The 26,313-nt window shown below is 37.9% G+C and overlaps 1 protein-coding gene across 2 annotated transcripts in view; it reads right to left on the bottom strand.

Moving 5' to 3' along the window:
* Nucleotides 1–25,960, bottom strand: part of TASP1 (taspase 1) — a 226,737-nt gene extending 200,777 nt beyond the window's left edge. Inside the window, exons 1-3 of one of the 2 annotated variants that reach the window (XM_060186473.1) lie at nt 25,832–25,960; nt 17,142–17,226; nt 6,805–6,884 (exon numbers count right to left, since the gene is read on the bottom strand). In XM_060186473.1, coding sequence (XP_060042456.1) covers nt 6,805–6,884; nt 17,142–17,226; nt 25,832–25,928 — 262 coding nt within the window. In that variant the 5' untranslated portion in view covers nt 25,929–25,960. The remainder of the gene's footprint in view (nt 1–6,804; nt 6,885–17,141; nt 17,227–25,831) is intronic. The other variant, XM_060186476.1, reaches the window with a different exon arrangement.
* Between the last annotated feature and the right edge of the window lie 353 nt (nt 25,961–26,313).

Below are 26,313 nucleotides of genomic sequence, written 5' to 3'. Positions count from 1 at the left end.
TTCTCTCTCTCCTCCTATCTTTCTCATGAATGAATAAATAATTTTTTTAAAAAAGCTAAGAAAAAAGTTCAGATCTGAAAAAAAATCAGGTAACACTAAAGGTAGAAGTTACTCAGAATTATCTGCTAGTGCATGCCCCTACTGACTTGGTTTTGCAGGACACCATGTATATGGAACAGGAGATAAAACCTAGGAACAACTCAGCATAAGAAAAAGTACTGAGATTATTCATAAAGAGATGAGGGAGCCCCAAAGGGTAATAAGCCCAGTGAGATGTAAAACTAGAAAAAGGCATCATAAGTAGAAAAGGAGTGAAATATGCAGGTCTTGACTTGAGCTATAAAGGTGAGAAAAAGTCTCTAAAAGGGGCATTCACAAAGGCTTAGAAAATTCTTATTACCTGATGGGCCTGAAAAAAAAAAAATGATTTTGGTATGGCAATTAAATACAAATGCAAACACTCCCTAGAAAAACACAGTTTAACTTACCCAAGCCCTCAAGGAATTCCCATGTTGCAATTTACATGACTTCAAAGATTTTTTAGAAAATATTTCATAAAACATGAGAATTAAACCACCAAGAATTAAAAAAAAAAAGTCAGCCAAATATCAGAAAACATAATTTGACTTAATATAAAGACTTCAGGTATTGGGGGGGAAAAATCAGAAACAAAATGGAAACATATTTGTGCTCATAGTAATGAAATAAAGATACTGAAAACATAAGGAACAAAAAATGATTAACTAGGCTGAAGGAAAAAATAGAATTTCTAAAAATTTTTTTTAAAAAATGGAGTTCAGATAGTGGATCACCCTGTAGCAAGTTACCATCATCGCACAGAAGCAGCTTCATGAGCAGTAGAATAGAGCCAATGATGCAGGTGTCTCTTTCTCCTTCTCTCTCTCTCGCTATCTCTCACCTGTACCAAAAAGAAACAGGATAGCTGGGAAGACAGCATAATGGCTATGCAAAAGACATTCATGTCTGAGATTTCTCCAAGATCCCAGTTTCAGTCCCCAGCACTACCATAAGCCAGAGTTGAGCAGTACTCCGGCATGTCTCTCAAGACAGAAAGGAGAGGGGAAGGGAAGGGAGGAGAATGGAGGACGGGAGGAAGGCTAACAGGAACAATGGGGCCATGTAAAAACCGACCCATGTAGACATCAAACCCTAGTGATAAGCCTAGTGACCAAAAAATAAAATTAAATAAATAAATACATAAATAGTAGTTGAAAGTTTTATACTTAGACATGAAAAAGTACATTGACTTGGATAAATCACAAATGAATATAAGGCTGAAGAAAGATGCCAAAGTTCTCTAATAATGAAAGGTTAAGATAATCGAAAAAATTATCTCATTGAGTATTACTAAATATTCTAAATGCTGAAAACTACCACCTTAATAATAGTAAAACTTAAAAAAAAAAAACACCAAATTAATGTACTGTAGGCATTTGCCAATAGTAATAAATTTGAATTTGGCTCAGTAGCATCAAGGACACAGGTAGAAGTTAAGCTCAGAGCCCATTAAAAGTAGGGAACACCTCCCCTTAAGAAGCTAAAGATTGAAAAGGCTAATACTCTCATAGTAAAACTTATTAAGAATACCCAGCACCTCTACCTTCCATATCCCAATATCAAGTGCCTTCAGACAAGACTGTCTTAGAAACAGTTGAAAAATCAAAAGAACAAAAAAATAAATAATATAAAAATAATAAAAAGAACAAGGACAGGAGGAGAAAGAGGTAGCAGAAATTAGAAACTGGAAAAAAAAAAAAAATAGAGAGAGAAAACCATTCCCAAGAAGTTTGGGGCTGATTGTATTTGCAAACATATGGCCCTTAGGCTTTATGAGCATTAATTTTTTAACTAAGCATATAAAATAAATTCCAATTAACAATGCGGCATGGCATCATGTGTATGACTCTACCCTCAGTTTCTGGAACACAGCTCTTAAGACTTGTAATTTTCTAAGTCATATGAACACCTTTTGTTTTAATACTTAGTCTCTGACCCAACTTCCTAACACAGAGTTCTTTATTTTCATAAAGATTTATTTATGTATTTATTTATTTATGAGAAAGAAAGGAAGAGACAGAACCAGAGCATCACTTTGGCATATGCAATACCAAGAATTGAAGTCAGGACCTCATGCATCAGAGTTCAATGATTTAGCCACTATACTATGTCCTAGGTGTCCATCAAGCTCTTTAACCTCTTGTAATTTCCTGGGTAATAGAAATGTCGTTTGTTCTTATGAAACAATTGTTGATGCGCTCCTTGATTACTTCAGGATAAAAGCTGGCCACCAGAGAGACCAAACCATGTTTAGAAATCTAAAACTTTCAATCACAACCCTATTCTCTGGGAAGGAGAGATTATTGGCAGTTTAATTAATGACTGATCATGTTTCCATGATCAAGCCTCCATAAAAATACCAAAGGTGGGGCCAGAAGGTAGTGCACATAGTTGAGTGCATATGTTTCAATGCACAAGGACCCAGGTTTAAGCCTCTGGTTCCCACCTGAGGGGGGAAAGCTTCACAGGTGGTGAAGCACTGCTGCAGATGTCTCTCCCTCTCTCCCCCTTTCTCCTTCTTCCCTCTCAATTTCTCTCTGCTTCTATTCAATAAATAAAAAATAAATAAATTCCATAGATTTGGTAATATTTTAAGACAAATATATGATCACAGGTAGCAACCTGTATTTCTATATTCTATGAAAAATGAATTAGCAAATAAACTAAATGATTAATCAGAAAAAGTTATCCAGAATGCAGTTGAGATAGCATTACAGAAATATAAAAGAAAGCAAGAGAAATAGGAAAGATAATATGAGATGGTGTAGTATATGTCTATTTAGAATTCTTGAAAATAGTAAATTAAAAATTGAAATAAGAGTAATATTTTTATTGGGAATTTTCCCAGAATTATGAATCATTAATTCCTAGATTTAACAATTCAAAAGCATACCCATAAATTAAATTAAAATCATGAAAGTCCACAAGGTACATTAAATAAGAGTACAAGGACAATAATCTAAAAATATCCAAAGAGGAAAACAATAGGTAACCTTTGAATTAAGTGACAGTTAAGAATGAGATTAGTTTTTCCAGCAATTACAATGGAAGACAAAGACAGTAAACTGATTATCTTCAATGTGCTTAAAAGAGATCTGCTAACCCAGAATACTATATCCAGTGAAACTACTGTTCAAAGATGAGGTGAAATGAAAAGTTTCATATAAATGAGAATGAGCAGACTAGTGATAACAGAGACCTGTGCTCATGAAAGCACTAAAGGGTATTCTTCAGAAATATGAAAAATAACAAAGTGAAAACTCAAATTTAAAAAAAAATATGTAGGAAACTAAACATCAGCAGAGGGTATATATATTTTTAGACAAACATAAATGAAAATTGGATGTTATAAAACAATGACTAACAGTATTTTAAATTTATAGATTAAAACATAAAGGCAAAACTTGAGATGTTACGATGGTCATACAAGTACTCTCAGACACTTCTGAAAGGTGGCAAATTTCTCATAGAATTTCATAATCACACAAGTTGGAATCTTTATGTTAACTCCTAGGGAATAGTAAGAAAAAGTGAGACTAACATGAGAGGTATAATATATGAAACAGTCATAAAATGGGGCTTGAAAAGAGGAAGAAAAAAAAAAAGGCATGGGCCATGTAAGACTGTAAGACAAATATAAAATTAAGTAGTGTGGTCTGGGAGGTGGCACAGTAGATAAGGAACTGGACTCTCAAGCATGAGATCCCAACTTCAGTCCCCGGCAGCACATGTAGCAGAGTGATATCTGGTTCTTTCTCTTTCCTCCTATCTCTCTCATTAATTAATAAATAAATAAAATACTTTTTTAAAAAATAAAATTAAGTAGAAAAGTAGTTTCAATTACTACATACACAAAGAAAAGTAGATTCAAATCAAAATGTATGAGTAATCACACTAAATTTAAATGAGTTGTTAAAAGGAGGTAATTTTTTTTTTTTTGGAAAAATTCAGGAGAGTAGAGAACAAGATTTAACATCTTAGTCACAGAAATTTAAAAAATGAAATAAAGGAAGGGGAGGAATTAATATAAGTCTTTTTAAATATCCCCACAATGAGACAATAATTCTCAGACTAAAATTGGAAAATGAATACCCAGTATGATGATTTAAAAAAATTCATCCCCAAAATACTTCACTGTGAAAAGAACAATGGAATTAAGATTATCCTTTTAGAGAGAAACAAAATGCACCACAAGATACCAGGAATCAGCAACTCAGGAAGTACCATAGGAAGCCTTAGACAATCAAAACATGAGGCTCTGAGTTAAATCCCCAGCATCTGCATGTGACAGTAATACTCTGATTTCTCTTTCTCTCCTCCTCTGTCCTCTCTCTCATTAAGGGCGAAAAGAAAGGAGGAAGGTAGGAGGAGAGGGTGGGAGGATAAGACTAGGGATCAAAATGCCAATGAATTAGAAAATGGTAAGATGGAAAACCCAGAAAATTAGAGAAAGCAGTTCTTCAAAGACCTAAGGAAACTATTTCCAGTCACATACCAAAGAAAGGAATAAAACAAAAGAAAAGGGGAGGGGGGGTAAGGAAAGGGGAGGTGAAGGAGGAGGAGGAATAGAAGGAGGAGGAGGAGGAGGAGGAGGAGGAGGAGGAACAAGAAAAGGAAGAAGTGGTAGTGGCAGAAGAAGAAAGCATAATATTAAGAAAACAAAGTCTGGGGAAAAAAGAAAAGAAAACAGAGTCTGCTACTGACGAGAAGAAAAGGAAATCCTAAAACTATGGTCAGGTAAAGACCAAAGATGGCATCTATGCTACAGTCCTAATAAGCACCCACTGTAGATGAGAACGTTCCAGAAGGCATGTCTCCAAGAAAAAATACAACGGAACTTCAGATAACCAGATTTATTTGCCTCAACTGTTCAATAGGAAGATTTTAAGACAGAATTAGTGATGGGGACTACGAGAATTGAGAACTCCCTGCTCCCTGCCACAAACACTTCTTTTCCTTCCAGCCTCCCTATATTATAACTTTTAGCTACAATAAATACTCATTTTTAATATATTATTATGCCATATCCTTATTATATACCTGCTATGACATATAGTCATTTCTATTTTCTATCTGTCTTTCTTTTTAAGAGAACAGAAAGAAACTGAGAAGGAAGAAAAAAGATAGGGGAGAATACATAATGGTTCTGCAAAAGACTCTCATGCTTGAGGCTCCAAGGTCCCGGGTTCAATCCCTCACACCACCATCAGGCAAAGCTGAGCAGTGCTCTGCTTTGATGAAAAAAAAAGAGGAGGAGGAGGAGAAAGATGAAGAAAGAAGGAATGGAAAGAGAGAGAGAGACCTACAGCACTGCATTCATAAAGCTTCCCTCCTACAAGTGGAGATGGGGGCTTGAACCTGGGTCCATGTGCATGGTAGCACATGCACTTAATCAGATGTACTACCACCTGGCCCTCTAAACATTTCTTTTTAATATAACTTGGCCTCCTGAAAGTTAATGACTGCTTATATTTTCATTTAAATGATTTTCATAGATTACTTTGATCAAGAATAGTTAACTTGTGGTCCAGGAGGTGGCACAGTGATAGAGCACTGGATTCTCAACCATGAGGTCCCGAGTTCAAAACCTAGTAGCACATGTACCACAGTGATGTCTGGTGCTTTCTGTCTCTCTTCCTATCTTCCTCATGGATAAATAAATAAATTCTTTTTAAAAAATAGTTAACTTAAAAAATAAGTATATTTTAATAGTTCTTTGTCTTTTATATATAAATATGTAACCATGTTTTTTAACAGACATATACACATACATATATTTATAGCCTCATCTTTAACTTTTTTCAGTCATTATATTTTAAGGCTATCAGATATATCTTGGTAATAAATTCTAGCAATATTATAACAGTTTATTATAAAAATATATAATTTATTAGCACATCCCTTTTTCAAATGGTTTTATGTTCTTAATAATGTTCACTGAGCATCCTTCCACATAAATCTGTCCATATCACTATAACAAAGTTCACACCTATTAGTTATGTTATATTACCTATTTATATATTTTGGCCATTTGCTTAATAGAGTATTACATGCACTTTAATTTGACTAGCCTCTTCATAGATTAAGGATTGATATCCCTTTGTTCAAACTTTAAAAAACATTTTTCAGTATTAACTCTTATAAAGTTACTTTTATTTCTTTTTCTCCTCTTGTGCTCTACCTAAAAAAAATAACATAAAGGGGAACTACAAGTAATATTTATACAAAATCATGAAAACAATTGGAGAGGGGCTGAGTGGTGGTGTACCCAGTTGAGTACACACATTGCTATGCTCAAGGGCCCAGGTTCAAGCCCCAGCTCCCCACCTGCAGGAGGGAAGGAAAGAGCATCATGAAAAGTGAAGCAGGTATGCAAATATCTTTCTTTGTCCCTCTCTATCTCCCTCTCCCTTCTCAATTTCGCCCTGTCCTATCAAATGAAATAGAAAGAATATAAAAGGAAAATATGGCCACTGATTCATAGTGGTTTTATAGTGCTGACACAAAGTCCCAGATGGTGACAAGAAAGAGAGAAAAAGAAGAAAGAAAACAATTGAAGGACCACACAAACTTAAAATAAATTTTCTGTGTATTTTCCAACTATAAATCTTTCAACATGCATATAAGTTTTTTTTTCTTAAATATTGGTACTATTCAGATCAAAAGCAATGTGTTACTGGCAGATATATATGCTAATATAGCTCCATTTTTTAAGTTTTTACTCACTTGTGGTCATGATGTTAGGAGGACAAGAGGGTATGCCATGATCTATTGCCCATTTGTAGGCTCCTTCTCCAACTAAAAAGCTAACAACAGGAAAAGTTATTCTTTCAAACTTTAGTATCATCTTATATACATTCAAAAATTAACACAAGTAATATTGTAAAGAAACTGTAAAAAAGTTTTACATATAGATATAACTCTAGATTTACCATAATATAACCACCTGACTCTAAACTCCCCCCATTCCAAAATTTTTTAACCCCAAGTCAGAAATTTTACCATTGGAAATGTCAACTTCATCTACAATAACAAACAAAAACTGGCAAAATTCAGCATAAATAGTATAAATAGATAACTCACTGAAAAAAACTAAGATTTGGGGTTGGGTGGTGGTGTATCTGGCTAAGAGCACATGTGACAATGCTCAAGGACCCCCAGCCCCCTCCTGCAGAGGGGAAACTTCACAAGTAGTGAAGCACAGCAGCAGGCGTCCTTCTGTCTCAATCCCACTCTATCTTCTGCTTCCTCTCAATTTCTGGCTGTCTCTATCCAATAAATAAATAAATAAAATTTTTTGCCTGAGGGTTATCACTGGGGCTCGGTGCCAGCACTAGGAATCCACTGCTCCTGGATGCTACTTTTCTAATTTTGTTGCCCTTATTGTGGTTGTTATTGTTATTGTTGTTATAACTGTTGTTGTTATTGGTTAGGACAGAGAGAAGTCGAGAGAGGAGGGGAAGACAGGAGGAGAGATAGACACCTGTAGACCTGCTTCACCTCCTGAGAAGCAACCCCCATGCAGGTGGGGAACTGGGGGTTCAAACTGGGATCCTTGAGTGGGTTCTTACACTTTGCAACATGTGCACTTAACCTGCTGCACTACCACCCAGCCCCCCTCCCAAATTTTTTTTTAAAAAAGATTTATCTTGTATCAACATAGTCCTCAACAACAACATCTATTTAATATGGTTAAGAGTTGAATTTTAAATAATTATTTTCAGGTATGGAATTTTTGTCTTGTATAAAACATGGGACTACCCAAAATCAGTGAATACATTTATAGATGCCCAAACAGACAGGATGTAGACATTTATAGAGCTTTAAGCAACAAAGACATACACATGACTCTCAGAATCATTTTTACTGTGGCAAGTAAAGGACTGCGGTATTTTCTAAAAGCAGTTATTAAACCATAGAGTGCATGTTTTAATATAACAAAGTAAATAAAAAGATATTGTAAGCTAGCTACAAAAGACTTACTTCCAATGATTTCAAATAGCTTACAAGGTAATTAACCACTCCTTTAACAAGCAACAGTAAGTAGTAGTTATGAAAATCAGTCACTTCATCTTCCCTTGTCAAGTTCTTAAAAGATCTCAGAGAGCTAACAATGGATTCCTTGAAATTGTCCCTCCTCTCTGTTCTTTCTAATCAGTTCTACACTAAAAAGTGAAAGCAATACATTTTTCAGTTCAATTGTTAATAACTTCAATGATAGAATATCAAAACCAAAGGTCTTAAACAGACCTTGAGAAACATTCAGATGATTCCAAGTAGAAATTAAATGGTGAACATGCACTCTATGGTTTAATAACTGCTTTTAGAAAATACCGCAGTCCTTTACTTGCCACAGTAAAAATGATTCTGAGAGTCATGTGTATGTCTTTGTTGCTTAAAGCTCTAGAACCAGATATGTGGGAATGGAAGAATCACTGAAACAAGATAAGATGACATGATAAAAACAACTTCTTCAGATTTCTAATTTTTTAATTCCAAAGAATTCTAAAAAATAAAAAATATTTTTTTCCTTTTCTTGTATCAAAGAAGGCCATTATCCCCACCCATAAAAATTTATTATGGGGAATCAGGTGGTAGCACAGCGGGTAAGTGCACATGGTGCGAAGCCAAGGACAACATTGAGATACCACCTCACTCCTGTGAGAATGGCATACATCAAAAAGGACAGCAGCAACAAATGCTGGAGAGGCTGTGGGGACAGAGGAACCCTTCTGCACTGCTGGTGGGAATGTAAATTGGTCCAGCCTCTGTGCAGAGCAGTCTGGAGAACTCTCACAAGGCTAGACATGGACCATCCATATGACCCAGTAATTCCTCTCCTGGGGTTATACCTCAAGGACTCCATAACACCCAACCAAAAAGATATGTGTACACCAAAGTTCATAGCAGCACAATTCGTAATAGCTAAAACCTGGAAGCAACCCAGGTGCCCAACAACAGATGAGTGGCGGAGAAAGCTGTGGTATATATACACAATGGAATACTACGCAGCTATTAAGAACAATGAACCCACCTTCTCTGACCCATCTTTGATGGAGCCAGAAGGAATTATGTTAAGTGAGCTATGAGAAAGATGAAGATAAGTATGGGATGATCCCACTCATCAACAGAAGTTGAGAAAGAATAACAGAAAGGGAAACTCAAAGCAGGATCTGACTAAGTTTGTAGTAGGGCACCGAAGTAAAAACCCTGGGTGGAGGGTGAAGGTGGATGTTCAGCTATATGGAGGGAGGGAGAGGATGGGACACAGTCTTCTGGTGGTGGGAATGGTGTTTATATACAGTCCTATTAATTTTTATTCATATAAATCACTATTTAAGTTATATGAGAGGGGAAAAACTGATCGAATGTCTCAAACTTTTTAAAGCACAGACTGAGTCTTTTTAATACATAGGCAGAGTCTTTGATATATTGACTCTTAAAAGCTTAGTCTAGGAAGAACAAAAGCAACCGGAGGCATAGTTATATGCAAATAAATGTCAAAGGACATAAAATATGGTGATGGTATGTATGATACAGCAAATCCTAACAAAGGAATTTTTCAAAGTTAACCCAATTGCCAAATAATGTGATTACTGCAATAACTATCTATTGTCTTCTTAAACCCTAAAACAGCAGGAATCTCCCACTTCATCTAAAGAGTCTATGTTTCTCCCAATCCTGGAACCTCTAGGGTGGGGCTCACTTCCCTGCATGCTTTTCTCAACTCAGGCCAAATGATATTGCAGCCGCCGATTCCAACCTAAACAATGCAATGAGTACCATCCCAGCATGCTTCACCTCAGACTGTGTACAGAGACATCAGGCATGGAATGCCAATCCTTCACCCTCATTAGTCAGGTGAGACCTTTCCTTTCATGGAATGCTCTAATTTTATTCCAGGATGTTCACTTCCTAACAAAGTCCCAAAACCTAGATATAGACCAGGTCCCATAAGATAGAGCATATGTTCACATGTAAACATAAATTAGGACAAAATATATACCTGAAAGCAAAAATACACAATAGTCTGTAGTGAGTCAGTATCAAATTCATAATGAAATAGTGTCCACTTAGACTTAGATACCATCCTCACCTACTTCCTATTATAGTTCTCTCACTCACTCCAAAGCTAACCTTAGCAAAGCAAGGACTGCAAAAGCTGAGTAAGGGCAAGAGACTGGCATATTTTAATGATGACTCTTTAGTCACTATCAGGCCACCCCATCAGCTGTGGCCCTAATCGGGGAGTCCTGAGACTCATAAACAAATTTGATGGGCCTAGACCTCGAATAAATTCCTCTCTCCATTGTTACTGATCATTTCTATCAGGAACAACAAAATACCTTGAATAAATTCTTCTCTCCATTGTTACTGGTCATTTCTATCAGGAACAACAAAATAGACCTCTTTGTGGGCCCCCATAGGACCTTGTACTCAACTTGGATCAATAATGGTAGAGAATATTCCATCCACCAAAGGGTGGATGGACAACATACTCTATGCTACACCTGAGGAAGATGGGTCAGTACTGTGGCAGCATAGAATGGGAATGTTCTCATGATCACATGAATATGAGCTCAGATCTAGAGGGATGCAGGGGTCACACAGGCTCCTAAGCTGAATATGGGTCCCAGATCACATCAAATCAATGGGGTTTACAATCAACAATATTTATACCCCTTTCCCATATTAGGGAGCTACTCTCTTCCCTGATCCTGCTTTCTGGTCCTTTTTCCAACCATGACATCATCTCCCCAGACAATAATTAGGATCCACCTGCATATCAGATTTCAGGCTCAGGAAAAAAAAAAAAAAAAAAAAACAACCCTCCCAACACCTATGGGCATCTAATCTTTGATAAGGGGGCCCAAAGGATTAAATGGAAAAAGGAGGCTCTCTTCAATAAATGGTGCTGGGAAAACTGGGTTGAAACATGCAGAAGAATGAAATTGAACCACTTTATCTCACCAGAAACAAAAATCAGATCCAAATGGATCAAAGACCTAGATGTCAGACCAGAAACAATCAAATACTTAGAGGAAAACATTGGTAAAACACTTTCCCACGTACACCTCAAGGACATCTTTGATGAATCAAACCCAATTGCAAGGAAGACTAAAGCAGAAACAAACCAATGGGACTACATCAAATTGAAAAGCTTCTGCACATCCAAAGAAACTATTAAACAAACAGAGAGACCCCTCACAGAATGGGAGAAGATCTTCACATGCCAGACATCAGACAAGAAACTAATCACCAAAATATATAAAGAGCTCAGCAAACTTAGCACCAAAAAAGCAAATGACCCCATCCAAAAATGGGCAGAGGATATGAACAAAACATTCACCTCAGAGGAGATCCAAAAGGCTAACAAACATATGAAAAACTGCTCCAGGTCACTGATTGTCAGAGAAATGCAAATTAAGACAACACTAAGATAGCACCTCACTCCTGTAAGAATGGCATACATCAAAAAGGACAGCAGCAACAAATGCTGGAGAGGATGTGGGGACAGAGGAACCCTTTTACATTGCTGGTGGGAATGTAAATTGGTACAGCCTCTGTGGAGAGCAGGCTGGAAAAGTCTCAGAAGGCTAGACATGGACCTTCCATATGATCCAGTAATTCCTCTCCTGGGGTTATACCCCAAGGACTCCATAATACCCAACCAAAAAGAGGTGTGTACTCTTATGTTCATAGCAGCACAATTCATAATAGCTAAAACCTGGAAGCAACCCAGGTGCTCAACAACAGATGAGTGGCTGAGAAAGCTGTGGTATATATACACAATGGAATACTATGCAGCTATCAAGAACAATGAACCCACTTTCTCTGACCCATCTTGGACAGAGCTAGAAGGAATTATGTTAAGTGAACTAAGTTAGAAAGATAAAGATGAGTATGGGATGATCCCACTCATCAACAGAAGTTGATTAAGAAGATCTGACTGGGAGTATGGACCGACCAGTCAACGCCCATGTTCAGCGGGGAAGCAATTACAGAAGCCAGACCTTCTACCTTCTGCAACCCACAATGACCCTGGGTCCATGCTCCCAGAGGGATAGAGAATGGGAAAGCTATCGGGGGAGGGGGTGGGATATGGAGATTGGGCGGTGGGAATTGTGTGGAGTTGTACCCCTCTTACCCTATGGTTTTGTTAATTAATCCTTTCTTAAATAATAAAAAAAAAAAAAAAGGAAAAAAAAAAAAGAAGAAGATCTGAAAGGGAAACTAAAAGCAGGACCTGATCAAATTTTAAGTAGGGCACCAAAGTAAAAACCCAGTGGTGAGGGGTAGACATGCAGCTTCCTGGACCAGTGGGGGGTGGGAGTGGGCGGGAGGGATGGGTCACAGTCCTTTGGTGGTGGGAATGGTGTTTATGTACACCCCTAGCAAAATGTAGACATATAAATCAGTAGTTAATTAATATGAGAGGGGGAAAATCAATTGTATGTCTCAAAGTTTCTCAAAACACAAACTGAATCCTTTTAATATATAGGCTGTGTATTTGATATGCGGACTCTCTCAAAAGCCTAGACCAAGTAGATTAGAAACATCCAATAGCACAGCTATATACAAGATACTGGATACTGTACAGCAAACCATAACAAAAGGACTTTTCAAAGTTAACCCAATTAACAAATTATGTGATGATAATATTAACTATCAATTGTCCTTTTGAACCCTAAGACAGCAGGAGCCTCACATCTCCACTATAGAGCCCCTACTTCCCCCAGTCCTGGAACCCTTGGATAGGGCCCACTTTCCCGTATGCATCTCCCAATCCAAACCAAATAATATTGCATCCGCCGATCACAACCTAACCAACGCAACGATTGCCACCTCAACATGCTTCACCTCAGACTGTGTCCAGAGACTTCACGTGTGGAATGACAACCCTTCAGCTTCATTACTCGGGTGAGACCTTTCCTTTTATAGTACACTCTAATTTCATCTCAGGTAGTTCACTTTCTAACAAAGTCCCATAACCTAGATATACACCAGTTTCTGTGAGAGAGAGCTTATGTGCACACATATCCATAAACTACTGCAAAATATATACCTGAAAGCAGTAGTACACTAGAGTTTGCAGTGAGTACCTCCCTAATACTTCCTCTCCACTATTCCAAGCTTGGGATCCATGATTGTTCAACAAATTGTTTGACTTCGTATGTTAACTCTCTTTTCAATCACCAGGTTCCAGATGCCACCAGGATGCTGGCCAGGCTTCCCTGGATTGAAGACCCCACCAATGTGTCCTGGAGCTCTGCTTCCCCAGAGACACACCTTACTAGGGAAAGAGAGAGGCAGACTGGGAGTATGGACCGACCAGTCAATGCCCATGTTCAGCGGGGAAGCAATTACAGAAGCCAGACCTTCTACCTTCTGCAACCCTCAACGACCCTGGGTCCATGCTCCCAGAGGGCTAGAGAATGGGAAAGCTATCATGGGAGGGGGTGGGTTATGGAGATTGGGTGGTGGGAATTGTGTGGAGTTGTACCCCTCCTACCTTATGTTTTTGTTCATTAATCCTTTCTTAAATAAAAAATTTAAAAAAAAATAAAAAAAAAACAACCCACTAGTATAGCTACAGGCCTTTGAAATATAACTAAAATATGCCTACTAGCTATCTAAAAAATGGAGGACCGCTCCCCAACACTTCATCTGCACTATTCCAGCCCTTACATCCATGACTGTTCAATAATTTGCTTGGTTTTGTATGTTAACTCTCTTTTCAGCTACCAGGTTCCAGGTGCTAGCAGGACTTCCCTGGACAGACAACCCCACCGGTGTGCCTTGGCGCTCTGCTTCCCCAGAGCCCTTCCCCACTAGGGAAAGAGAGAGACAGGCTGGGAGTATGGATAGACCTGTCAATGCCCATGTTCAGCAGGGAAGCAATTACATTAGCCAGACCTTCCACCTTCTGCATCCCATAATGACCCTGGGTCCATACTCCCAGAGGGTTAAAGAATAGGAAAGCTATCAGGGGAGGGGATGGGATATGGAGATCTAGTGGTGGGAATAGTACGAAGCTGTACCCCTCTTATCTTATGGTTTTGTCAATGTTTCCTTTTTATAAATAAAAAAAAATTTTAAATGTTTTAAAAAAGAAAATTTCCTTCAGTTAAAAAAATAAAAATACTTTTAAGCGAGTCAATGGGTCCTGATATTGGGGCAGCTTGGAACGTTCCTACTCATGACCACGGAATGTGAGCTTGGACCTACAGGGGTACAGAGGTCACACAGGTTCCTAAACTGAATATTGGCTCCAGATCACATCAAATCAATGAGGTAGGTTTACAGTCAACAATATTTATACACCTGATCCAGCTTTATGGCCCTTTTTCCAGCCATAACATCATCTCCCAAGACAACACCTTGGATCCATCTGCCTATCAGACTTCAGGCTCAGGGGAAATAAAAAAAAAACTAGTATAGCCATAGGCCCTTTGGAATATAACTAAAATACCTACTAGCTATCTACAAAACAGAGACACCCTCCCCCAACTCTTCATACACTATCCAGCCTTTAGGTTCATGATTAACATATAAACCAATAACTTGTTTGGTTTTATATGTTAGCTGTCTTTTCAGCCATCAGGTTCCAGATGCTAACAGGATGCCAACCAGACTTCCCTGGAAAGACAACCCCACCAATGTGTCCTGGAGCTCTAATTCCCCAGAACCACCACCACCACCACCGCCCCCGCCCCCCCACTAGGGAAAGAGAGAGATAAGCTGGGAGTATGGATCGACTTGTCAATGCCCATGTTCAGCAGGGAAGCAATTACAGAAGCCAGACCTTCCACCTTCTGCATCCCACAATGACCTTGAGTCCATAGTCCCAGAGGGTTAAAGAACAGGAAAGCTATCAAGGGAGGGGATGGGACATGGACTTCTGGTGGTGGGAATTGTGTGAAGTTGTACCCCTCTTATCTTATGGTTTTGTCAGTGTTTCCTTATTATAAATAAAATAAAAAATAAATTAAAATACAAGTATTTCACTTCTTTGGTCAGGTTTATTCCTAGATATATATTGATTTTGCTGCAACAGTGAATGGGAATGATTTCTGGATATCTTCTTCTTCTGCCTTTTCCATAAAGGAATGTCACTAATTTTTGTATACCTTACTATATTGCCTAATGATTCCCAAACCTTTCTGTTGGATTCTTTGGGGTTTTCTATGTATACAAACATATCATCTGCAAATAGTCAGAGTTTGACTTCTTCCCTTCCAATCTGTATTCCTTTGACTCCTTTCTTTTGCTTGATTGTTATGGTGAGAACTTCCAGTACTATATTGAAGAGTAATGGTGATAGGGGGCAGCCCTGTCTAGACCCTGATCTTAGGGGGAATGCTTTAAGCTTCTGCTCATTGAGTATGATATTGGCTATAGGATTGCTGTATATGGACTCCATATCTTAAGGATTTTTCCATCTATTCCCATTTTTGTAGTGTTTTGATCATGAATGGATGTTGGATTTTGTCAAAGGCTTTCTCTGCATTTTTTTAAATAATCATGTGGTTGTTGGCTTTGCTTTTATTGATGTGGTGAATCACAATGATTGATTTCTGTATACTGAACTAGCCTTGCATTCCTAAGATAAATCCCACTCGGTTGTGATGAACAATCTTTTTAATATACCACTATATCCGGTTGGCTATGATTTTGATCAATATTTTAGCATCTATGGTCATCAGAGATACTGGTCTGTAGTTTTCCTTTTTTTATTATGTCCCTATCTGCTCTTAGTGTCAGGGTGATGCTGGCTTCATAGAAGGTGGCAGGGAGTATTGCTGTGTCTTCAATCTTTTGGAAGAGCTTTAAAAGTATAGGTATTAACTGTTTTCTGAAGGTTGTGTAGAATTCATAGATGAAAAATTCCCTAAGGTAGTGGGAGGGATATGGAAATCTGGTGGTAGGAATTATATGGTATTGTACCCTTCTTATCCTACAATCTTGTCAGTCAATATTAATCAATAAAAAAATAAAATAAAAAGAATTTAAACTACAAAATAAATTGAGCAAATTCATAGGATAGAATAATGGTAAGATAAAACATATTAACATTTTTTTCTATACAAAAGGCAATAAAAAATTAAAAGTTAACACTTTCCAGATACAGTTTACTACTATAAAAAATGAAATATTTACATGTAAAACTGATTTTTTTATATTTATCTTATTTATTTATTGCCTTTTGTTGCCCTTGTTGTTTTATTGTTGTAGTTATTATTATTGTTGTTGTTGTTGTTGTTGGATAGGACAGAGAGATATGGAGAGAGGGAGGGGAAGACAGAGAGGAGGAGAGAAAGATAGACACCTGCAGACCTGCTTCACCGCCTGTGAAGTGTCTCCCCTGCAGGTGGGGAGCCGGGGTTCGAACCGGGATCCTTATGCCAGTCCTTGTGCTTTGCGCCACCTGCGCTTAGCCCGCTGCACTACAGCCCGACCCCCGTAAAACTGATTTTTAAGAATGTTCAGAGGCTGGAAAAAATAGTTCACCTGGTTAATGCACGATGTTAGCAACAAGAAAAAATTTTAAACACTACAATAAATAAATCAAGATTCATAAGACAGATATGAAAGCCAAAGACAAGTGTTAATTATAAAGTTGATTGTCAGGCTCATGAAAGGCCTTTCCCATGATATTTCTACTTTACAAATAATGAAAATCTCAGAGTCTCTTAATGAAACTTACATATAAATGCTCTCCATATCTCTGTGTCTTTCTATTTGGGGAGGTGGGGGGAATCCCAAACCCAGTTTAGTATTTGATAGGAACATGAACATCTCTAGAATCAACTACAAAACCAAATAAATTAACACTGATCTATTTTTCTACTTTTACTCATAATTTTCTAGTTTGTCCAGAACTCTATCAAATGTATAAAATGTTCTAAGATTATAGAACAAAATGTGTCTTCCTTTCAAAGGAAAACTATTGCTGATGTGTAACCAACAATATCAATGTTTTGTAGCTAAAAAATAGCCTTTAAACACTGCATGCTCTATAGAAAAAGATTCAAGGAAAGACAGACAGAACAATGTATTACCAAGGAGGAATTCGACCAGCTGAGAGTTTGCCCTTTTGCCCTTCATACAAGAGTCTGTTAGCAACAGAAACTGGATTCTTGATTCCTATAAAATAAAATTAGCATAAAATTAAGTAAGAATAAGGTATTCAAGTTTCCTACTCAGTTTGCAGCTAATTCAAACAGCTATAAACATCTTAGAAGACTCTTCTTTTACACACTAATAAAAAACTTTAGTTATCAGCAAAGCAATAAGTTTTATATAATTTACTAGTAGACACAAGGAAAGAGAAAAGAAAAGAAAAAACCTGTGGGGCTAGGTAAAAATTAGTCATTGGCCCCTGGGAATATACCAAAAACAGACTTCCTATCTTCTTCCAACATGAAGACCCCAAATCTCATCTGCTATACTTTTACCTTTAGGTTCCTGATTATTAAACAAATTATTCTGTTTTATATCTTAATGCTTTTCAGATAATAACTTGCAGATACTACCATGCTGCCAACCTGACTTCCCTTCGGCAGACAACCTCACCAATGTGTCCTGGAACCCCACCTCCCCAGAGTTCTACCCCACTAGGGAAAGATAGAAGCAGGCTGGAGGTATGGATTAACCTGTCAACGATCATGTTCAGAAGGGGAGCAATTACAGAAGCCACACCTTCCACCTTCTGCTCCCCCTAATGATCTTTGGTCCATACTCCCAGAGGGATAAAGAACAGAGAAACTTCCAATAGAGGGGAGGGGATATGGAACTCTGGTGGTAGGAATGGCACCCCTCTTATATCACAGTTTTGTCGATTGTTAATGAATCACTAATAAAATTTTTAAAAACTACATTGTGAGTGTGTCCTGGGAACTGGTATAAATAAAACATTGGGCTCTAGAGCATGATGTCCTGAGTTCCGTCATCAGCATCACATATGCCTGAGTGATGCTCTGATATTCTTGCCCCACCCCCCACCTTCTCTCTCTTACTCATTAGCTAGTAAATAAAAAATAAATCTTTAAAAGAATTCCAGGGGCTGGGCAGTGGTGCATGCAGTAGATCATACACATTACCAAGCATGATGACCTGAGTTTCCAGTCCCTGGGCCCCAACTGCTTCACTAATGAACAGTGCTGCCAAGACGGTACTTTCTCAATCCCTCTCTATCTCCCTCTTGTCTCATCAAGCAGGCACAGAGCCCAAGGGAGAAGAAAGAAAGAAAGAAAGAGAGAGAGAGAGAGAGAGAGAGAGAGAGAAAGAAAGAAAGAAAGAAAGAAAGAAAGAAAGAAAGAAAGAAAGAAAGAAAGAAATCTGAAGCCTTTTCTTAATTCCAACAACTTTAGGGAAGAGAGCATACTGGATATGCAAAGAGACTCTCATACCTGAAGTACCAAAGATCTGACCCATGTTCAACCCCCAGTACCACCATAAGCCACAGAAAAGCAGTGCTCCAGGTGTCTCTCTTTCTCTCCCTATCTTTCCTTTCACTCTCAATTTCAATCTGTCTCTATGCAATGAATAAATAGATAAATAAAAATAAACAAAGAAAATACAGGTTCTTGCTTGTCATGTATTGTGGAGACAAAGACAGAAACTGAGATGATACATATTTAAAATAGATTACCTTTCTAAAAAAGGCAAGAGACGGACTCACTAAATGATGGCAATACCAAGCAACCAAATCATCTGGGGCCCTAGGTAGGAAATCTTTGGATTCCCACATAGATATGATGGGCCTAGAACTCTAATAGCTCCCAGACAATATTTTTACCTGTATATCAGCTATCAAGCTCAAACAAAAATTACTAAAGCCATGGGCCCCTAGGAATTTATGTAAAATAAATTTCCTAGCTTCTCTACACCCTAAGATTCCTATTCTCATCTGCTCTATTCATATATTTTGCTTCATGTCTTTTTGTTTAATTTTATTGTTTTGTCTTCCTTTATACCTTACTACCTTTCAGCCACCAAGGTGCAATGCTACTAAGATTCCATCCTGACTTCCCTGGACAGACAACCTCACTAATATGCCCTGGAACTTCACCTTTCCAGATCCCTACCCAACTAGGAAAAGATAGAAACAGACTGGGATAATGAGTCAACTTGCCAATGCCCAGGTCCACAGAGAAGTAATTACAGAAGCCAGAATTCTGACCTTCTGCACTCTCAAAGTAATTCTGGTTCATAACCCCAGAGAGGGGGAAGAAATGTTAGGGGAAGATGACAAGAGGGCCCTGAACTTCATCAAGACCCAGAGAGAAAAAAGGGAAAAAAATAAAGAACATTCAGAGGTAGCAAAAGGTGTACGTGTGGCTTAGAAAGAGAAGGAAGGACAACAGGGGGGAAAAATAGGCAAATATATACAAACATAGATAATTCAAGATATAATAGTCAACTCATATCTATGACTATGGGAAAACTACTGCAGTTTGCAATGGAGAAAATGGGGACACAGAACTCTAGTGATGGAAAAAGTATGAAATTATACCCTTTTACCTCATAGTTTTGTAAATCATTAAATATTAAATCACTAACAAAAAGAAAAAGTATGATTGCTTTTAAATAGATTACACAACAGAAAAAAGGAATTAAAAATGCAACATACTTTACTATTAAAAATAAATAAATGCAAAAATAAATAAATAAATGCCCCAGGTATATATTTCCTATAAAGAATAAATATAACTAAAAGCAGCTTCAATTTACCTGGGGAGAAAGTTAATGGTCAAAAAAGTTTAATTTTCACCACCAAGAAAATAAAGAAAAAATCTTCTAACTTGAGCACAGATAACAAGAACAGGCAGTTATGTACAAGACTATGATATAAAATAAGGTTTACAGTGAAAACAGTGTTAAAAGTGAGAAAGGGGTAGTTTTCTGAAAATAATAGGACAAAAAATATGAAAAAGTATCAGGACAACAGTGGTAAAAATAGTGATGATAATGACAAAAGGCAGCAACAAATGCTGGAGAGGTAATTCCTCTCCTGGGGTTATACCCCAAGTAATTCCTCTCCTGGGGTTATACCCCAGTAATTCCTCTCCTGGGGTTATACCCCAAGGACTCCATAACACCCAACCAAAAAGAGGTGTGTACTCCTATGTTCATAGCAGCACAATTCATAATAGCTAAAACCTGGAAGCAACCCAGGTGCCCAACAACAGATGAGTGGCAGTGAAAGCTGTGGTATATATACACAATGGAATACTATGCAGCTATCAAGAACAATGAACCCACCTTCTCTGACCCATCTTGGACAGAGCTAGAAGGAATTATGTTAAGTGAGCTAAATCAGAAAGATAAAGATGAGTATGGAATGATCCCACTCATCAACAGAAGTTGAGAAAGAAGATCTGAAAGGGAAACTCAAAGCAGGATCTGACTAAATTGAAAGTAGGGCACCAAAGTAAAAACCCTGTGGTAAGGGGTAGACATGCAGGTTCTTGGGCTGGTGGGGGGTGGGGGTGGGTGGGTGGGATGGGACACAGTCTTTTGGTGTTGGGAATGGTGTTTATGTACACTCCTAGTAAAGTGTAGTCATATAAATCACTAGTAAATTAATATGAGAGAGGGAAAATTAATTGCATGTCTCGAGGTTTTTAAAACACAGAATCTTTTTAATATATAGGCTGTGTATTTGATATGTGGACTCTCTCAAAAGCCTAGATCAAGTAGATCAGAGGCAACCAGTGGCACAGCTATATACAAGATACTGGGTACTATAAAGCAAACCCTAACAAAAGGACTTTTCAAAGTTAACCCAATTACCAAATAATGTGATGATAACATTAACTATCCATTGTCTTTTTGAACCCTAAGACAGCAGGAACCTCATATCTCCACTATAGAGCCTCTACTTCCCACAGTCCTGGAACCTTAGGATAGGGCCCACTTTCCCGCATGCCTATCCCAATCCATATCAAATAATATTGCATCAGCCAATCACAACCTAATCAACGCAACGATTGCCACCTCAACATGCTTCAGCTCAGACTGTTTCCAGAGACTTCACATGTGGAATGACAACCCTTCAGCTTCATTACTCAGGTGAGACCTTTCCTTTCATAGCATTCTCTAATTCCATACCAGGTGGATCACTTTCTAACAAAGTCCCAAAACCTAGATACACCAGGTTCTGTGAGAGAGAGCTTATGTTCACACATATCCATAAACTACTGCAAAATATATACCTGAAAGCAGAAGTACACTAGAGTTTGCAGTGAGTACCCCCCCTAACACTTTCTCTCCACTATTCCAACCTTTGGGTCCATGATTGTTCAACAATTTGTTTGGCTTTGTATGTTAACTCTCTTTTCAGCCACCAGGTTCCAGATGCCATCAGGATGCTGGCCAGGCTTCCCTGGACTGAAGACCCCACCAATGTGCCCTGGAGCTCCGCTTCCCCAGAGACCCACCGTACTAGGGAAAGAGAGAGGCAGACTGGGAGTATGGACCAACCAGTCAATGTACATGTTCAGCGGGGAAGAAATTACAGAAGCTAGACCTTCCACCTTCTGCAACCCACAACGATCCTGGGTCCATGCTCCCAGAGGGATAGAGAATGGGAAAGCTATCAGGGGAGGGGATGGGCTATGGAGATTGGGTGGTGGGAAATATGTGGAGTTCTACCCCTCCTACCCTATGGTTTTGTTAATTTATCCTTTCTTAAATAAAAAATAAATTAAAAAATAAAAAATAAAAAGATAATGACAGAAGATAGTGATAATAACTGACAGGCTCAGTACCAAAGAAGAAACTAAAATTTGAGTTTGAAAGGAGCATCGGAAAACCTGCCTATCCCCTTACCTTCTAGCTGATTGCAGTTATAAGTTATAAGTTAAATATAAGTTATATTTAGTTATAAGAGTTACAAGGTTAGAGCAAACTAAAAAAGCCAAGAATTTCAACAGAAAAGAATTTACCCTACAAGATATATTTTTATTAAAAGTAATTTTATTTAAGAGTGTGAGGGGGCCAGGTGGTAGTCTAGCACGTGGTTGAACACACGTTACAATGCACAAGGACTCAGGTTCGAGCCTCCAGTCCCCGCCTGCAGGGGGAAAGCTTCACAAGTGGTGAAGCAGTGCTACGGGTGTCTCTCTGTCTCTACCCCTTTCTGTCACCACCCTGCCTCTCTATATTTCTGGCTGTCTCTATCCAGGAAATAAATAAACATTTAAAAAAAAGAAGAAGAAGAAGTCAACATAGCAAGAAAAAAAATTCTTTTAAAAAGTGTGATATGAGGGTCAGGGAGACAGTACCAATAGTTGTAAGTAACAGACATAGGCACTAGAGGTCCACGTTCAATTCCTGGCACCACCATAATCTAGACTTGAGCGGACCTGCCAACATCCATGTTGAAACTTCCACCTTCTGCACCCCATAATGACCCTGGGTCCATACTGCCAGAGGGATAAAGAATAGGGAAGCTATCAGGGGATGGGATAAGTATATGGAGTTCTGGTGGTGGAAATTGAGTAGAGTTGCACACCTCTTATCCTGTGGTTTTGTCAGTGTTTCCCTTTTATAAATATAAATTTTCAAAAAAAAAAATGTACTTGGAGGTAAGTGGTAGAGTGACTACTCACTCAGCAGGGGCCTGAGAGGCTCAATCCCAACCTCACTCTATCAGGATTCTCAACCAATTCCAATTTATCATCTCACGTGAGACTACTATTTTCTTTTAATGATTATAACAAAGTGATTTTTTTAAAAGTCAGATGTATAGCAAAAGTGATAAAATAACATTTAGTTGAAAAGTAAAAATTTTTTTATGTTTTTTTGTATACACAGACCACTTTGCTCATTTAGCATTTACATTTTAAATTCCTACCCCTGGGAACTTGAGTTTACTTCTGGTTTTAGACAACAGATAAATTAATTTAATAAATCTTTACTTTTTAAGATTAATTTATTTTATTTTAATGGGAGACAGACAGAAGTACTTTAAAAAGTGTGAGATGTAGGAAGTTGGGCAGTGGCACAGTGGGTTATGCGCACGTGGCACAAAGCACAAGGATCCAGTTTGAGCCCCCAGCTCCCCTCCTGTAGGGAAGTCGCTTCACAAGCAGTGAAGCAGGTCTGCAGGTGTCTGTCTTTCTTTCCCCCTCTCTGTATTCCCCTCCTCTCTCCATTTCTCTCTATCCTATCCAACAACAACATCAATAACCACAACAATGTTAAACAAGGGCAACAAAAGGGAAAATAAATATAAAATTTTTTTAAATGTGTGATGTGAATAAAAGATAAACATATATTCCATAGTCCAGAAAGCAGGACCATAAATAAAGTGCTAAATTCTGTCTCAAGAATGTAACTCCAATAAACCAACAAGAAGAAATAATGGAGAAACAAACGAGGACAAGAGTCCAGCTAAAAGCCCCTCAAAGGGTAAAGCACAAAATAACGAGTTCAACATCCAAACACTAGCTAAGGAAATAATCACAGGAGTTAAGTAAAGAGTTTGAAAGAATTGTAATCAGAAATACAGGAACAACCAATGATACTCTGGAATAAAACACTAATTTTCTCGAGGTTATTAGGGAGCTGAAAGCTGAAATAGCTGAGTTAAGAACACACTCAGGCAGAAGTTGAAAAACAAGATCAGAAAAAAAAAAAACACAAGCAGAACCTGAAATGGAATTGACGTATCGCACCAAAGTAAAAGACTCTGGTGTGGAGGTGGGTGGGTGGGGAGAATACATGTCCAAGAAGGATGACAGAGGACCTAGTGAGGGTTGTAATGTTATATTGGAAACTGAGGAATGTTATGCATGTACAAACTATTGTATTTAATGTTGAATGTAAAACATTAATTCCCCAATAAAGAAAAAAAAAAATGTAATGCCAAATTCAATCCCCAACTACATATGCCAGAGTGATCTGGTTCTTTCTCTCCTCTCATTAATAAACAAGTATTTTTTTTAATTAAATAAACAATTATGTTCATAGAATAAATACTGAGATGCAGATACATATAAATTTGGTTATTTACTACATTATATAGATTTACTTACTACTATATAGATTATATTTGCTACATTATATTTGAAATGAGTCGGGAAAAGAGTACGCATGATAAGGAGGCAGAATACCAACTGACATAAGACTTGTTTTACAACTATATCAGCTACAGATTTATTGCTGTTCGTCTACAAAGTAGCCCTTTGTTGCCCCTTTATTTATTTGTTTACTTTTATTAAACTCTGGCTTATGGTGATTCTGGGGATTAAACCTGAGACTTTTGGTGCCCTCAAGCAGCCAAGTCTTTTGCACAGCCATTATGCTACTTCCCTGTTGCCTGATTTATGAAACTGGATATGGATCCTTTAAATGTTTCCTTTGCCAGCTGGCTCAATGGTCAATTTTGTCAGTAGAGGGCACCGGAGACACATTGTAAGAAAAAAGGAGGACTTGCTAGCCAGGATCCCAGAAAGCACCAAGTTTTTCTTCCCTTTGGTCTACAATAAATTCTCTGATGCTAACTGCCTGCAAGGTACCACTTTCTCCTGCTTTTGGTCACCACATGTTTTCCCCAGCTCTTAACTCAGCATGCAGCAGTGCAGCTGGCAGTCTCAGAAAAAAATAGCACTGTGCCAAGCACAAGCACCTGATTCCCACAACCTCTCAGTCTACAAAAATGCATAACAAATCCCGTAAAGGGTTTTAATTACCTGAAAAGTTCAATCCTGGTCCCTACACAGGAGAAATAAAGTTGCAATGGTCTCTTGGCTTTTATGAGATCACCTACCAATCTATAATCAACTATGTCCAATGTATTTCATTTTATTTTGTTTATTTATTTATTATTTTACAGGACAGAGACAGATTGAGAGGGGAGAGGATGATAGGGAGAAAGAAGTGAAAAATCATAAAATATTATTGAGGGAAAAATTAATACATTTATATAAATGTACATGTTCATAGACTGGAATTCTCAACTAAGACATCAGCTGTCTACAAATGGCCTATGTATTCAATACCATTCAAAATTTCAAGAGTCTTATAATAGACCTTGACATATTGATTCTAAAAATTTTATGAAAAATTCAAAAGTCTACAATTGGTAATATGATATTGGGGGGAAGTTAGAAATCTTATACTATCAGATATTAAGATACAATATAAAGAGATATATACTAGTCAAAGCAATGTGACATTGACAATAACTAGATCAGTGGAATAGAATATGTCTATTCTATTCTATACAGAAACAAACCTTTTCCCATACAGTTACCTAATTTGCCAGCATAATTGTCCTTTCCACTGACAATGGCAATGAATCAATAGGATAAGAGGAAGGAAATTAATGAGAGGAAAAGATATATCCCATATACACTAAAATTAATATGAACTTAAAACTATCTGATGATATTTATAATAAATAGGATTTAAAAGACAAAGCAAACAAGCAGACAGAGACAGATAAATCCTTGGTCTATGTCTACAGATGTGGGATGACCAAGGGGCCTGGGGGAAGAAGTGTTGACAAGGTCAGAGATGGCACTTTGGTGGTAGATAAGGTATGATGACACTTATTTGGGGGGAGACCTAAAACTATACCCCTAAGATAACCAACCACAGGCTTGTAACACATATCCTCAAATGGAAACCTGGAAATTCACACATGCAAATCCTTCCCTCTACCAACTAAGCCACATCCCCAGATGCAATATTACAATTTTACAAAGAATAGAGATCATATATTACAATGTCCACTTACCACTCAGTGCCCCAACAGCTCCAAAATTCAAGGATTTTCCATCCATTATGCTGGCGTCACACTCAATTTCACCCAAGAGATTTAGATTAGATCCCATTCCTGCATTTGTAAAAGGGGAATCCTAAAGATAAAAACAAAATTTAAAATATCATTAGTCTTAAAGAAAAAAGTGCTTTATAAACACTTGCAAAAACTAAAAGGAGGAGTCAACTAAGAATACCAAAGGGGATCATCGGGGACTGCAATAAGGCAGGATTAGAACGTCTTTAGGAACCCACAAAATCACCAGTGAGTGCAAATGTGTGTGGCTCATGGACAGAGAGGAGACTAGGGAGAGATTAAGTGACTGGTAACAGTCCAGCAGTTTACCAGTTGAGACACCACCTCCAGTCTGTTTCACCAACAAGGGGACGGCTGAAGGGAGAACTTCCCTGAGACTGACCAAATGCAACTGTGAGTCTCCACTGCTACTGTCCTCAGAG

The sequence above is a fragment of the Erinaceus europaeus genome, chromosome 1, assembly GCF_950295315.1.
Source record: "Erinaceus europaeus chromosome 1, mEriEur2.1, whole genome shotgun sequence".
Taxonomy (NCBI): Eukaryota; Metazoa; Chordata; class Mammalia; order Eulipotyphla; family Erinaceidae; genus Erinaceus; species Erinaceus europaeus.
Note: the sequence above shows the minus strand (reverse complement) of the source record. Positions and strands in the feature narration are given on the sequence as shown.